Below are 15,906 nucleotides of genomic sequence, written 5' to 3'. Positions count from 1 at the left end.
GACTTTACAAATCTTAATTTATAGGTGGGGCTGGTAGCACCATTCATTATCGAGGTTACTTGATGCTTTCCATTTAGAGACCTCATTTTCAGTTGCTCATTAGTATGCTAATCTTTAACCATTTGGGATGAAATTTTCCATTGTGGGTGTTTGGCTCAGGCAGAATTGTTTGGGAAAATTTCAGCCAAAATAATCTGGCCACTTCTGAGAATAAGGCTATGCAGGCTTTTCCTGTGTTAAATTCAGGTGAAATTTTCTTTGAAATTCTCTAGTGTCCCTGTTCTTTGGAGTAGGGACCTGAAACTTGACTGGGAATGGGGCCTTTGCATCAGTGATTTGCTTTTTGCCATGTAATCTACTCAAAACTGATCAAGAAATAAGCCTTTGGAAAAAACTGCAGTTTGCATATACTAAGTAGAAACTTGCTAGACCTTTGAAGCTAAAAATCTCCAAAGATTCTGTGCACACTGATCATGCTCCAGTCCTGGGTTGAGCAGGACTTTAGCAGCAATTGCCATTCTGGTCTGCTGAGGATAGTGTGACCAGACAGCAAACATGAAAAACTGGGACAGGGTTTGGGGGGTAATAGGAGTCTATATAAGACAAAGACCCAAAAATCAGGACTGTCCCTATAAAATTGGGACATCTGGTCACCCTAGCTGGGGATCATGCCAGGTCCAAGCACTGACACTTGAGTGCAGAGTGCCTTCATTTCCTGTGTTCTCAATGGCGCACACACCCTACTTGGTCCAGGCAGAATGGAGGAAGAAGCTGCCTAATTCAAATGCAGAGGAGACAAGAGCCAGAGCAGGTGAGGAGAGTTGAATGGAACAAGGAGCCTCGGGAGGAACTGAGACTGCAGGCTGCGGGGAAAGATGATACTTGGTGGATATGGAGAATGGGATTGGGATCCAGGTAGATAAATGTGGAAAGGGGCAAAGACACTAGGATAAGGAGCCATGGAGGAAATGGGGAGGACACTGAGTTTGGATGAGGAACCTGGAGAGGAAGACTGGGAGGCAGTAGGTGGGGTGGGGGAAGAGTGAAGTCAGTAGAAGGAGAGAGAGAGAGAGATTGGATGAAGAGCTGGGGGGCAAGAGAGTAGGAATGGCTATGCAAGGTGAATGGAATCAGGAATGGTGGGGCAGAGATTTGGACTGGGACAGAGTCTGGAGGGGGAGACTAGATTGGCTGGGAAAAGACTGGAACTGCAATGAGAGGCTTGAGGAGTGGTAACTAGGACTGGCTAGAAGAGGAGTATGGGACTGGGATGACATGCGAGAGAGCGGAAGGTTGGAAGGGATAGAGAAGAAGCAGTCAAGTAGATGATGGAATGGGTAGAAGAGCCTGTGCTGACTAGAGCATATTCCCCTCCCAAGGCTAGATGGACCCTGAGATTTCATTCCTCTGCTCTCAGCAAATAGCTGTGAAATCCACAGACAAAAGTGTGACTCATCCCTATCTAGTGCTGATCCAGATGGAGATTACAACATATTACTGCAACCAGGTGTTTAGTGAGCTGAAGTGGTATAGGTCTACATGATGGGTCTAAAAGTTCACATCACAGCTCCCGTTGACTTCAGTTGCAGTTGTGAACGCTCAGAACTTGTGCAAATCAGGCCCAAAGGTCTTAAGAAGGGCACCAAAAAAATTTGAGAACACACAATTAGCAACCCCCTAAGAAAAGTTTGGCATTACTTGCCCAGCATTGCTTAGGAACTCTGGCAGGAATAGAATCCAGTTATCCAGGGAATTATTCAGCTGCCTTACTCATCATGAGACCATGCATTCTTTTCATGTAATCTTCTGCCTCATTCGCTACACTCATTCCAAACTCTCATATCCTGCCCCTACAGCAAGTGGCAGGACCCTTACCACCCAAGGAGGGTGCGGAATCCTGGGCCTAGGCCAGTCTATGTTCCACCCGGGTCCCATGGCCCACTAGAAATATTATTTGGTGGCTCCTTCATGGAGTTGCGAGCACAGGCATGTACTTGGCACAGCCTCAGCACTTTCTGCAGCAAGAGAGGAACCCTGGCGCACATTTACATTGAGTGCACTAGGTTGCAGCCCCTCTTACAGGTCCTCTAGAACCTCCTCCTCCTTCTGGCTGCACTTTTCCCTGCACCTCCTGATTTATGTACACCCTATCTGTGTCCTCATGAAGTTGTGAGACCTCTTGGCACTGGCCAAGTTGGCGGTCCAGCATACCAGGAAGACGGAGCTGGACAGGAGGAGGGTGCCCCGTGATTGCAGGGCCTACTTCAGATCCATGCTGAAATCACATCTCTGGGCAGAGTTCCTCTGGGCTGCATCCACTGGTCCACTGGATGCCTTAGAGGAGTAGTGGCTACTGTCTGGGTTCTCTGCTCAGTGTCCCCCTCTGGATCCCTGCTTTTGGACCTCAACCCTTATTCCCATCCCTCCTTTATCACATCTTGAAATGTACTGCCAAGAGGCTCTGACATAGTAGTAACTATATTTCTATATAAAAGTGAGATTTTTTTAAGGTACTTTGCAGTATATCACTATGAAGTCAGAAGTGTCTGCACTTGTATTTAAATATACTAAATTCAAACAGTTTAAACACCATAATAACATACAACTAAAGCCGTGGTGAAACTGCCAGGTGGCTGAGCTCAGAAGGAATGAGGATCAAGGGATGAAAAAAGGACTAAATACATTCATCAATAAAATGAAACAAGTTTCATTTCACAACAGAAGAGACTTATAATTGTATAATAAAGTGAGGTGGGAGGGGGAGACATTTAGATGAGATATTAACAACTAAACTGTAAACCCGAGATAAGAAATGAGGAATATTGTGAAGTCAAGCAGTGAGTGCCTTGAAAGTTTTATTCATTGTACTTTGAAGATTCAGTCTTTCTCCATAGATTGATTTAAAAAAAAACAAACAAACAAAAAACAGCCCTGCAATACAGTCAAATTAGACCACACTGATGTAAATATAATCGAAATATTGATCTTTTTTTTTCTTATGAGGAAGTGTTTCTTTGGCATCCCCCTGTTTTCTCTCCATTCTGTCTCTCCCTCTTGCAGTCTATCCTCAGACTTTCCATTGGATCAACCACCCCTTAGGAGTTTTTCAAGCACTGTATTTGCATTTTGTATTGTCCAAAGATAGGTGTTTGAAAAGGAAGCAAGGAACTCTGACCTCCTTGGGTCTCAACGGATTGTCTTTGCACCATTTCTGTCCCTAGCTAGCCTATGGAGCAAGATAAAGAGATTTGGACAAGAATTTAAATCATCTTCATAACATCAGTTTAGTGGCAGCACTGTATATCAGGATGCATATTAATTCATTTCTTGATTCATGAAGACACCATGTTTCTTGTGGACTACTGGAGATGTATGGCCTGATTTTGCCTTATTATTTATTTACATCATGGCAAAATTAGTGTAGAGTGAGTAAAATTCTAGCACAAACCTGAGTGGAAAATACGGGAAGTGTTGTGCACCCACTTTGTACTCACTATTTGTATTTGTCCATGACTACAGAATGTGAAAATTAGGGAAGAATATGTTCCTTACAATTTAAGCAGAATTGAATCCTTTTGTGGGATTTACCACTGAATATGTAGACTGTGTAGCCAGCGATGCAACAGTGGGTGATTGGCACTGGTTAATAAACCTGTATCCCCTTGAGAAGTTCCAATGGAGTGCCTGTGGGTGGAATAGAGGAAACCCATGGATGTAGAAAATGTCCCCAGAAAGATGGATGAGCCTGAGTTTTTGTTGGCCAGCTGTATCCACAGTTTTGGCACAATACCCATCCAGAAATGGGGTAGTTGTGGCTGTGATAAGGTGGGTGCTTTTTTCAATTCAGAGTAGTGTTCTGGCTAGAAGCTGCATCAGGCTTATCCCAATCATCTTGACCAGGGGTGGCCAAACTGTGGTTTGTGAGCCACATGTGGTTATTTTACCATTAAAGTGCGGTTCATGGAGCTCCCCACCCTACCCCACATTCTCCACATACCAGACCAGGGTGGAGAAGCTCAGGACCTCTGCAATGCAGAGGGATGGTGAGGTGTGTGGGCTTCTGCCCATCAGGAAGAGGGGTCTCAGGGAAGGAGCAAGGCTGAAGCCCCGAGTCCCGTCAGGCACCTCCCATGGGGCTGAAACTCCAAGTCCCAACAGGTGTGCCCCCGACTCTCGAACTTCTGAAGATTGTTGTGTGTGCTTCGGAGGGCCAATAAGTTTGACCACCCCCTGGTCTTGATCTTTGTCTTGCCATTGGAGTTCTATAGTTCCTGCCAGCAGAGAAGGTGGAAGGCCTTTGGCAACCCCTTCCTTCTTTATTTTGCTTAGGTGTGCACATCAAGAGTCTGTGCTCGATGGTTGCTTGTTCTGATAGGGAAGGACTCAGACCTTTGGCAGCAGCTTAGTTGTCCAAGCAGCCCTATTTAGGGATGGCCTCCTTGCACCAATCTGGGAAAGACCCTAGATAAGATGAGATAAAGAAGCTTCTTTCTTCCTCCTTCTTTTGTGGCTCTAAACTAATCATTGTTTGTTGAAACATTTGCACTGTGTTAACTGGACTTGACCTTGAAGACTATGAACTTTGGAAAACAGTCGTAATTGATATTACAGCCTTCAGTGAGACAAGGCTTTTGGAAATTGGATCACTAGATGAAGTAAATTATCACTTCTGCTGATCTGGGAAACCTGACAATGAACCAAGGATAGGTAGTGTTGGATTTGCTGTCAAGAAGTTTGTCCTCGGTGCATATACCCCTCCAGAACCTATCAGTGAGAGGATCATGTGGCTAGATGTGAACGTGAACTTGAGAATCCTGACCCTTCTGTCCAATAAAAAAACCCAACACTTGATTATTCCAAACAATAAAAAAATGAGTTTTGGTCTCAGCTGGAACAAATAGTTGAGAGTGTTCCCACAAAAAGCAGACTCACTCTTCTCGGTGATTTCAGCGTGTGTGGGGGGTGAGGATTTGGAGCACTGGGGACACATCATTGATAAACACAGCACAGGTAGCCTCTTCAAAAACGGCCAACTTTGTGCCTCTTTTGAGATTGTAGTCTCAAATGCCTATTTTGCCATCAGCAGCTGCAGCAAGGTCACATGAAGGCACCGTTGCTCAGGATCATGGCATAAGTTTAACCTTATTCCGATCCATCCTATAAACATTCACGATATATTATATGTTCAATCAATGCATAGTGCTGATTGTGACACTGATCATGCTGTTGTTAGGGCCAAGCTCCAATTACATCCTTAAAAAGATCTGTTCTGTGAAGTCAAAAGGTAAACCTCACCTCAACATCACTAATATGAAGAATTCTGACACTTGTACAAATTTCCAGTGTGCACTTGAGCTTGTTTTTGAAAATGATCAACCTGATTCTGACCCCTTGGGAGAAAATTTTAAGAATAAGATGCTGGCTGCTGTCAAGGATGTCCTTGGAACAACAAAGAAAAAACATTGACTGGTTTGCAGCATCTGAACATCTGCTACTCCCACTTATAGAAAAGAAAAAGCAAGCTCTCCTAAGTCTACTTCAACAACCAATGAAGCTCAGAACTCTCAAGTTTAAGGAGGCTAAGGCTGTGGTTCAGAATGCACCAGAGAATATGCCCAGAAATACTGGTAAAACCTATGCAAAATTATTTAGATCTGTTTTGAAAGAGGGACGTTCCATAGTACCTATAACAGAATTGAAGGAGTACTTGGTCCACTTGGTAAAAGAACAAAAACATGAAAGCAAAAGATGGTACCATATTGACTGACAGGCAAAAACAGCTTGACTGACGGACTGAGGATTACAAAGAACTCTGTTGAAAGAATGACATTGTCTGTGATACTGCCTTAGCTGCCATTTCCCAGCTTCCAACAGTGCAGGAACTGGACCAAATACTGACTCTTGAAGAAGTAGAGAAGGCTATCAAAGAGATTGCAACTGGAAAAGCAAGCAGCAGGCAATGACCAATTACCTCCTGAGCTCCTAAGGGCAAGGGGGAAAAAGTTTGCAAATGACATCTATGCACTTCTCTGCATAAGAAACCCATATGCCCCAGGAACTGAAAGATGCAAAGATAGTTACGCTATATAGAAATAAAGGGGACAGAGGAGACTGCAACAGTTATCAAGAGAGATCTTTGTTCAGCATGGTCGACAAGGTCCTTGCAAGGGTCATATTGAAAAGACCCCAAGTCCTTGCTGAGTCTACCCTGAGAGCCAGAGTGGGTTCAGAGATGAACGCTCCATGACTGATATGTCCTTCATATTGCGCTTGTTTGCAAGAAAAAAACCATGCACAACAGACACCTCTCTCTGTAGCATTCATTGACCTACAAATGTCCTTTGACATGGTTAGCAGGAATGTCATCTATAAGATCCTGTTGAAAATTAGCTGTCCACAAAAGGTGCTTTCCCTATTCAAGAGTTCCACGAGAGAACGAAGACAACCATCCAATATGAAAATGAAACATCATCCAAGTTTAGTATTGATGCTGGTATGAAGCAAGGCTGTGTCTTAGTGTCCGCTAGCTTGGTATCTTCTCTATTCTTCTTAAGTATGCCTTTGGAAATGATCAATCTGGCATCTAATTCATGAGGATGGCCAACAGCTTGTTTAACATCAGATAAATAACATCAGATGATTCCAGCACAGAAGGCACGTCACCCAGCTTACTATTCAGGATTTCCTTTTCACAGTTGATGCTGCATTCATGTCTAAATTATCTGATGAACTGCAGGTCACGATGAACAAGTATTTTGATGCATGCGCCAAGTTTGGTATGGTAATCAGTATCAAGAAAATAGTTAGATTTTTAGGTGGAGTTCTGGTACCTTGTCAATAATGAAGCTCTGGACAACATGGATCACTTCTGCTATCTTGGCTCAATTATTACCAGCTTACGTAACCTTGATAGGGAACTTGATGTAGAATCTGCAAAGCTTATGTTACCTTTAGCAAACTTACCTCATGTGTTTTGAAACAACAAATTGCTAAGCCTGAACACACAGGTGTCTGGTTTATCAGGCTTGTGTCCTCAGTACCCTCCTTTACGGATGTGAAAACTGAGTCACCTACTCCAAGCAGGCAAGGAGATTGAACAGTTTCCACCTCCACTGTCTTAGAAAAATCCTCAGAGTTACTTGGAAACAACAGATCACCAATAATGAGACCTTGAGAGAGCCGACCTGCAGTCTGTGCAGACTATGCTGGACATTCACAGGCTTCACTGATTGAGACACATGGAGCACATGCCTCAGGATTGTCTGATGAAGGCTGTGCTCCGTGGCCATCATAAGAACCACCCACGATGCAGAGGAAGGCCAAAGCTCCCATACAGCAACAAGATGAAGCAAGACCTCAAGAAATTCAGCATCCCACTGACAACTGGGAGAAACCTGCCCAAAGTCATTCAGTTTGGAGAAGCCAGGTTAAGAATGGTGCCATCACCTTTAAGAGCCATCAGAGAGACCAGGCTGAGGCCTACAGGCAACACAGGAAGCAGAGTGTGCTTCAACTTCTATCTGGTGAGTGGATCTGCAGCCACTGTGAGATGGCTTGTCATTTAATAAGTGCCACTGATAGACTGACTTTGTCTGGTCTACTTTCATCTGTCAAGATGTTGAATAGCCACATATTACTGTGAATAGAAGTGGAGTGGTTAAATAACATTAGTGAAAAGAACTAAATGTACAGCAATTCAGAGCCCTGACCCATGCTCTAATTATGTTAGATGAGCATTTTTATTAATATTTAAAAATATGTACCTATTTGAATGGAGCACACTGAAGTCTTGGCACCCATTAAAATCTCTGACCAGAAGACGACAAAAAAAAAAAAAGAAAAAAACACTCTTAATTAATGAAATCTTCTGTATTTTACACTATTTGAATTACAATCTTTTGCATTTTATCAAGATTTTAAACAGTAAGTCTAATTTAGGCTCTGCAGAGAATTATGCATATGCCTAATTCTAAGTGGATAGTGCCATTAAAGACAGTGGTATTAGACACATGCACAAGTCTTTGTAGTTGTTTAATTAAGGTGGAACAACAAGAATTTCCAAGATTTAAAAAATGAAAAAATGCAAATTTTGCACAGAAATGTATATTAAATTTAATATTTGGCAACTTTCCACACTTTCTCACCCACCATTATGAACAATGTAATGTGTTCTATGCCATCTCTGCATTGAAATAGTAGAGAGCTGCACAGCCTCAGTAGAAACTCCCGGAAGTAGATACCTTCCAGTGCTCTAGGAAGCACAGGACGAGTAAGCTTGCAGTTATGCCCTTTTAAAAAGGATGAATTTCTTTCAATGCCAAGCTAGCTTTGCTTGCTGTTGCAGAGAAGGGAGAGGGTGTGTTTTGATCTCTTCCTGATCTTTTCTGAGAGATTAGTTGCTGCTCTGAGTTCTGGGTTTGTGTAGACCTTGATCTGTGCACAAGTGTGGGGTGTCTGGCTCTTGTTCAGGACTGCAAGAGAGGAGGATCCAATTGTCCCTCATCCCTCTCTCTTCTTCCCCTCCGCCAAAATCCACTGCCTGTGAATCTATGCAGTGCTGAGCATAAATTCAAAAATATTGAGATCCGTTTCTTTTATCTCCCCTAACAGTCTTCTTCCGGGGTGCTTTTCTCATATATTTCTGTAAAATAACACTCAGTTTGTCCTGCTCTATGAACACTGGGAACAGTTAAACGTGACAAAATTGAAAAGACTAGGTGTATAGAGAGTTGACAAAAATCAACATGAGATGAGGCTGAGTTTGAATACTTTTGTGTCTGGAAATAACAGACTAAGTTTACAACCTGAGCTGCTGCTGTTCCCACTGGCCTACATTCCAACAGATACCTATGCTCCCCCAAGTTGCCATCTTCCTACCCCTTACCTTGAAGGAAGTTAGCAAGAGAAAGTCAAAGCCCTTTCCAAGCAGTGTCAGCAGTCACTATAGAGAATGCCAGAGAACCTAGCCACCGGGGTAATGTAGTTTGGTTCAGCTGGAACAAACCAAATAGAAGATGAGTCAGGCAGTGTGAGAATAGACTTCTGGTGACCTTCTCTGACTTTGGCTTATGCCTCAGAAAATTCCTCCTGTTTTTCTTTGCCATTTGAACTTACCCTCTGAAATAAAAAACATTGGGGTTGTATCTCCTTTACCTGACTGAGCAGAGGGAAATCTTCCATCCATCTGCTGGAGGACTAAATATTCTCTATCATCTTTTTTTCTTTCTGCTTCTTTCACCCCTCAAAAGCTCCTTACTAGGTGACTACAGATTTGTTCCTAGTATCAGATTGTGAAACCGTCCTACGGATGGTCCTACAGGCCAAAATCAAGAACGGATCTTTGTTTGAAAAGGTTCATGGGATCAGTGTGACCTTATTTTTTTCTAGCTATATAGAAGAGTTTAACTTTTTAATTAGAAAAACAATGATCATAAGATTATATTTTTATCCACCTGTATGTATTGTCCATGTTACTTTCTTTTTTTGAAATTACATTTCTGGTTTTTGTTTTAGTATTGTTAATGTTGGAACGTCCATAATTTTTGAGCATGTTTTACACACATTGTATACAAATCAGAACTAAGCAACCTTCAGCTTAGTTTTGTATCGTAGAAGATAGCGACATTTTCAGTTGGGCTCTATGTGGAATACATTAAATTGTATTGTCTATGACATACTGGCTTTATTTTGAGTAGGTTATTGTGTTACTAATAGAAATGTATGAATTGTTAAACATTTTAAATAGATTCCTATTGCTGTCCTTGCTATCTTATTGATCATTAACATATATAGAACAGGTAGAATCAATATAGTCTGAGCAGCCACATGTATTCTTTATGCATGAAGCATAACAGAAGAAAATACTGTATCTTTACAGAACTTTAAATAAATCTACTGAGCTGGTGTCAATAGTTTACTGTATCTTCAGAACTTTGACGTTACATAGGGATTTTGTCATACCTGTGACTGAGCATTGCAAGATGTAAGACAAATAATGGAAAATCTGGACAGGCACCATTTTTACAATGTCAGTGGCACTCTTAATCTAGTCTTCTTTGCCTGGAACTATGATTTAGGGAACCATACTAATATGGCTGCACAAAGTAGGAAGGGGCTTATTTCCCTTTACTCTCCTGTGTAGCTACATCAGGGATCGGCAATCTTTGACACGCAGCCCACCAGGGTAAGCACCCTTCCAGCCAGGCCGTTTTTTTTACCTGCTACGTATGCAGGTTCGGCCGATTGCAGCTCCCGTTGACCATGGTTTGCTATCCCAGGCCAATGGGGGCAGCAGGAAGCGGCGCAGGCTGAGGGACGTGCTGGCTGCCGCTTCCCACAGCCCTCATTGGCCTGGAGCAGCGAACTGCAGCCAGTGGGAGCCGCGATCAGCCGAACTTGCGGACAGGGCAGGTAAACAAACTAACCTGGCCCACCGGGGGCCTACCCTGGCAGGTCATGAGCCAATGTTGCCGATACCTGAGCTATATTATAGTGATTCACAGCCTGACTCATAGTTAGTGTCTTCACAGCATGAGTGCTGTACGTGAAGGTGGATTGTGTATATATTACTGAATCTATGTAATTAAACAGATGCATTATTAATAGAGAGAAACATAAAAAAAGCACCGCCTGAAATTAGAGGACAGAACATTGCAGCTTGTTTCCATCTTTAATTCAAACTGTCAAGTGCAAAGGTAATATATACTGTACACATATTTATCTAGCATTTATAACCACGTAGAACAGGAAGTGATGAATGACTAACAAAAGGTCCTTTTAAAATATTCAATTTTAACTGGAATTTTTATTATAAAATATATTTGTTAATTCCCATTCTCTTATTACAGTGCAAACTAGAATATCAAGCATGTGTCTCAGGAAAACAGATTTCTGTGAAGTGTGAAGGACGTTGCCCTTGCCCTTCAGATAATCCCACAAATATAGACGAAAATGGTCAGAGGGGTAAGTAAAGGCAATTTGTGTTTTATTTTTTAACATAGCATTTTTAGAGAGGAATATGATTTAATTAATGGAAGAGCCCAATGATCACTAAATGGTGATTATTTAAAGAAAAACGAGATTTTTTTCTTACACTAGGTTTTGAAATAACAGCTAGAGTAGAGGGCAATATTTTTCAATGCAAACTATAGTGTATAAGCATTGTTGATATTTGTATTATTGTTCAGCACGCTGTGCTTTGCACTGTATAAAACACACAGAAAAACACAGTCCTTGCTCTAAACTGCTCTCACTCTAAAGGTCAAGAAGACAAAGATGCACTAAAGAATCCAGGGTGGGAAGTACCTTAATTTAAAAAAAAAATATTCTTGAGTAATAAGTAGCAGCAATTGTATTGTTGTTATGTACTGACAACTAGAGGACATCATGGAAAAGGTGAGCTTGTATGTGAGAACTGAGTGAAAAGACATTGATAGCTTTGTGAACCAGGTGCACAGTATTTTTGTGAAATTTGGGTCAGCAGAGAATTTGGTTGCTTTGTACTGCTTCTCAGCCCCTCGCGCAGTGGATAAAAAAGCTTTGTGGCCAACCACTTCTAGATTCTACTGATTCCTGGGTGCCGGAACAGCCCATCATGGCTGCATGAAGCTGGTGTAAATTATGGAACAGCAGGAGTTTGCTCTAATGGCTGCTAGATGGATGACCTCAGAGTTAGGAGGCACACAAAGGTTGTATAAATCAACCTTTGTGCACATGCCTCCTACGTGTGCCAAATGCAGCACAGCTAGAGCCTGGGACTTTGTTTTCCTTGCTCTACATTTAAGAACCTCTTTGTGTATAAATGCCATTTTTCCTCAGTGGAATGTATGAATACTGGTGTCTTGAAGATATTTTTCTCTGGCAACATTATAAAGAAAAAACAAATAGCATTTATGGTCTTTAGTGTATATTATTATATCAGTACTTTCTGAAGGTAATTTATTAACTTTCATGGGCTATTTTAAATTATTGTGTAGAGAATTCTTGTCACCTCCATTGTAAAAGTTAGCTGCTGATTAAGTACATTTTTCTTACGGTTTAAAATAAATATTGGATTAGTTAATTTTAGACAATGAGTTGAAGTAACCACAATGAACACGGATACATGTGCATGCACACGCAACCAATTACAAAACTGTGCTAACACATCACTTATGCCACTGCTTTTTTTTGCAATAACATCACTAAGTGTTATAAAAATACTGTCTGTAGTGTAAACTGCTGCACTATAATAAGGCATCAGGGTTTTTTAATTACATTAATTTTTAGTTGCAGTTTAATACCTGTTATCAGGGCTTTACAAAATTCCGCAACCTCTACTCATCCTAGTAGCTCAAGTAAAAAATACTGAAGCAGGGGTAAACCTCAGTTAGCTTAATTGGTGCAAGTTCCTGCATGGTTCAGCGGTACCAATCACTGGTAACCAATTGCTGATTCAGGGCTATTTCTGAGTATAGACCAGGGACTCCCCCATGCATGGAAGAGAGATGACCCTGCCTGGCTACCTGCTTCCTGCTTGCCTACCAGTAGGCATTAAGTGGAGAATTAAATGAGAGGCTTCACTCTGGGAGGCCATTTTCACCTCTGCATGTGGTATCTCTGCCCCTGGCCCTCATCTTCCCTACAATCAGGGGTGCTGGAACAATTTGTACAGTGGGGATGCTGAAGGCTATTGAATCAAACTGTAAACCCTGTGTATGATGGAAACTATTTCAAGCTAGGAGATGCAGCAGCACCCCTATCACTTCTATTTCCAGCACCTATGCTTAAAATAAAGTAGCAGTAGCACTCAGCCCTCTGCTCCCTGCCTCCCTTCCAGTCTATTCATCTGATCTAAATTCCTACTTGTCCTGGATGAGTGAATTTTTCAGTCACAGCCTACTATTAATACTAAAATTAAGTACTGAAAATAAATTATAGGTACAAGTTAGCAGCTTCAACAAGATGGAATTGTTTTTTAATTAGTACTCTTAGGTATGAACTATTCCTAAAGACTTACCCTGTCCAGGGATAAAGATCATTTATGTTCAGTTGAGTAGAGGGAGAAGGCAGTGAGAATTTAAACTAATTCTGTCCTGCCAGATTGTGAGGACAAACAGAGTACAAGGTTTTCTTACAACTGCAGATCAGCAGTACATAAAAATGTGAATGTAATTTCTTTTCAGTGCCAAAGGCCAGGAGACATGAAAAATGTGAAAGTAGGTTGAGTATCATTGCTCGTATTTCAGCTGTCATTTACATTAGAAGTTCATAATGCTCCAGCAGTAGTACACTGTGTGTGTTAGCCCCCCTCGATGTTTTCTAACAAAGCTCATCTATGCTTTGATCAACAAAGAGTAATCTAAAGATCATGTTGAAATGGTTGGGAGTGTTTTGTCATGCATCTACAATATTAAAAAGAATAGAATACGGATCCTCAAGAATATAAGTATGGGAAATATAATTACATGGATCTGACAAAGTGGGTATTCATCTACAAAAGCTTATGCTCCAATACGTCTGTTAGTCTATAAGGTGCCACAGAAATCTTTGTCACTTTTTACAAATCCAGACTAACATGGCTACCCCTCTGATAATTACACTGTAGATAGCTCGATTATAAAATAGTTTGTTAATTAAAAAATGAATCCAAGCAACCTTTTTGGCATGAATAAAAAAATAAGTTTAATAACAGTATTGAAAGTTAATGTTACATAATTCACCAAACTGCATGTGCTCGCATGCTAATTTAGTGATGTAGTATGCAGTTTGTGGCAACTAGCTACTTTGACATAACTTAATTCATGTTTCTTGTTCAGCCAAATTGAGTTTAAAATATAATCAGCAGAATTTTCTTTAGGGGGAATTAAGCAAATTCATAGTGGAATGGTAGAGAAGATGATGAAAATGCCATTGTATTAAAGCCCTTCTGTGTTCTCTTTAATTGATTCTCATGTAACTGTGTACAAGAATTTAATTTCGATTAAAATGTGTTCTGTAGAACTAGAATAATTTGACTTATATATTTGTAAAAATCCTTCCTCCCTTTTAACTCATTTTGCTTCTTTTTTTTTTCTGCTGCTGCTTCCCTAGTTTTTCCCCGTGAGTCTTAAATGGCAGTATATGCCTGTTTGAATCCCTTCTCTTTTCTGTGTTCAGTACAGTTTCATTTTGTACTCTCCAGTCTGTGAATACTACCATGTTAACTCACATTGACAGTCTGTTGTTGGGTGCATTTTTCTCATCACGGAGCATGTAGTCTGTTGCAACTTAATTATGTTGCTCAAACTTCTTTGGACTGGTCTACATTATGAAGTTAGGTCAACATAAGGGAGCTTATGTTGACCTAATTATGTCAGTGTCTACACTACAGCCTTCCCACAACTGATGTAAGTGCCCTATTACACTGACCTCGTAACTCCATCTCCATGAGAGGCATAAGGTGTATGTCAGGGTAGCTATGGCAACTCAGTGTCTGTGTAGACACTGCATCCCTTACATCAGCTGTTGACTGTCTTGTATATATCACAGCTGTAGTCAACTGCTCCCTGCTCCCCTGGAGAGCTGAGTGGCTAGACCCTACTCCCAGCTGAGAGCCAGGGAGAAAATGGACCCCATACTCAGCTGGGAGCCAGGTCAAGAAGCCTGGCAACCTCAGCCTCCCCACTGGGAACTGGACAGCCTTGTCGATTTCTCAGCATGGTTAGCTGAGAAATTGACAAGGCAGGTTTCTCGGCTCCTGGCAGGGAACAGGTTGGGGAAAAGCCCTCAGTGGCTTTCCCTGTTCCCAGCAGGGAACGGGGAGTAGGAGATGAGTGACAGCCCACTGGGAGCCCAGGATCCTGTGGGACAGCCAGGTGCCCAGGGACCAGGCTCTTAGCTCCCCACATTGCCCTTCTTAGGTTGGTGGAAGTGCTTCTGGTGAGGATACGCACCACTGACCCAAGGAGGATAGTGTGGACAAGCACCACTACAGGAAGTCGACCTAATATAGGTTGACTTACATTTCTAGTGTGGACATACCCTTCTATACTTACGAATTTTACTATTTCCTTTCATTGCACTGTGTTTACTTCAATGACAAAACTTTCATTTACTTCAGAGATAAAGGATCAAACCCCTTAGTTTCTTAATTGCTCTGGATTTTGGAATGTTAAAATAGATTTTGCCTTTTTACAAAGCTTATTTCGTTTTTGTTTTGTTTTATTTTTAAACATATGTAGGCATTTATAAGGTCCTTGTCTAGCCTCAACACTAGGCCCATCTATACTACTTCGATTGGACAATTCCCAGCCTCCTCGCACTCTTGTAATACTGTGACTCATGTTGTGTTGGGGAATGAGGTTGGGGGGGTTGTCATACCTAGTGCTATGAGTCCAAATGCCAGAGCTAAGGGTCACGACAGAGTCAGTGCCAGGAATCTCAGTCAGCGCTCAGAACTGGATTACCAGGAGTCAGGGAAGGCAGGAGCAGGGCTGGTTCTGAGGCAGGTGCAAGGCTGGGTGCAGGATGGGGACAGGGCTGGAGCAATGAAGGTGGAAAGCCAGAGCAAGGCTTGGAGAAAGATAAGGACTGAGAGACAGAGAATCCATGGGCCTGTTCATTGAACAGCCAATGAGCTGCTGGGCTTAGAAATCATCTTGCTAGCTTCCTCAGCCAATCAAGCAGGGCAGTTTGTCTGACTTGTTAGACTGTCAGGAGTACTGAGCAGATGAAGCTGTGGAGCATTACTCCTGACTTTTTTTTGTCAGATCTTCATTGTTGTGTTTTTTGTTTTGTTTTGTTTTTTATGGTTTGAGAGTCATGGTGTCAGATCTCTTCTCCCCTTTGCAGATCCCTACATTCTAAAGTTCTATCCACATCATTTTTGCTGAATCCCTTAGTAGCCCTAGTAGAGACAGCCCCTCTAATAACCAGGACACAACAGGT

General features: G+C 41.8%; 1 protein-coding gene across 2 annotated transcripts in view; it reads left to right on the top strand.

Annotated features, from left to right (window-relative positions):
• The window catches only part of SPOCK3 (SPARC (osteonectin), cwcv and kazal like domains proteoglycan 3), a 451,893-nt gene that overhangs the window by 348,127 nt on the left and 87,860 nt on the right, over positions 1 to 15,906 (top strand). For both annotated transcript variants that reach the window (XM_032776648.2, XM_075066358.1), the window contains one exon: positions 10,848 to 10,962. In XM_032776648.2, coding sequence (XP_032632539.1) covers positions 10,848 to 10,962 — 115 coding nt within the window. The remainder of the gene's footprint in view (positions 1 to 10,847; positions 10,963 to 15,906) is intronic.

The sequence above is a fragment of the Chelonoidis abingdonii genome, chromosome 5 (assembly GCF_003597395.2).
Source record: "Chelonoidis abingdonii isolate Lonesome George chromosome 5, CheloAbing_2.0, whole genome shotgun sequence".
NCBI lineage: Eukaryota > Metazoa > Chordata > Testudines > Testudinidae > Chelonoidis > Chelonoidis abingdonii.
Note: the sequence above shows the minus strand (reverse complement) of the source record. Positions and strands in the feature narration are given on the sequence as shown.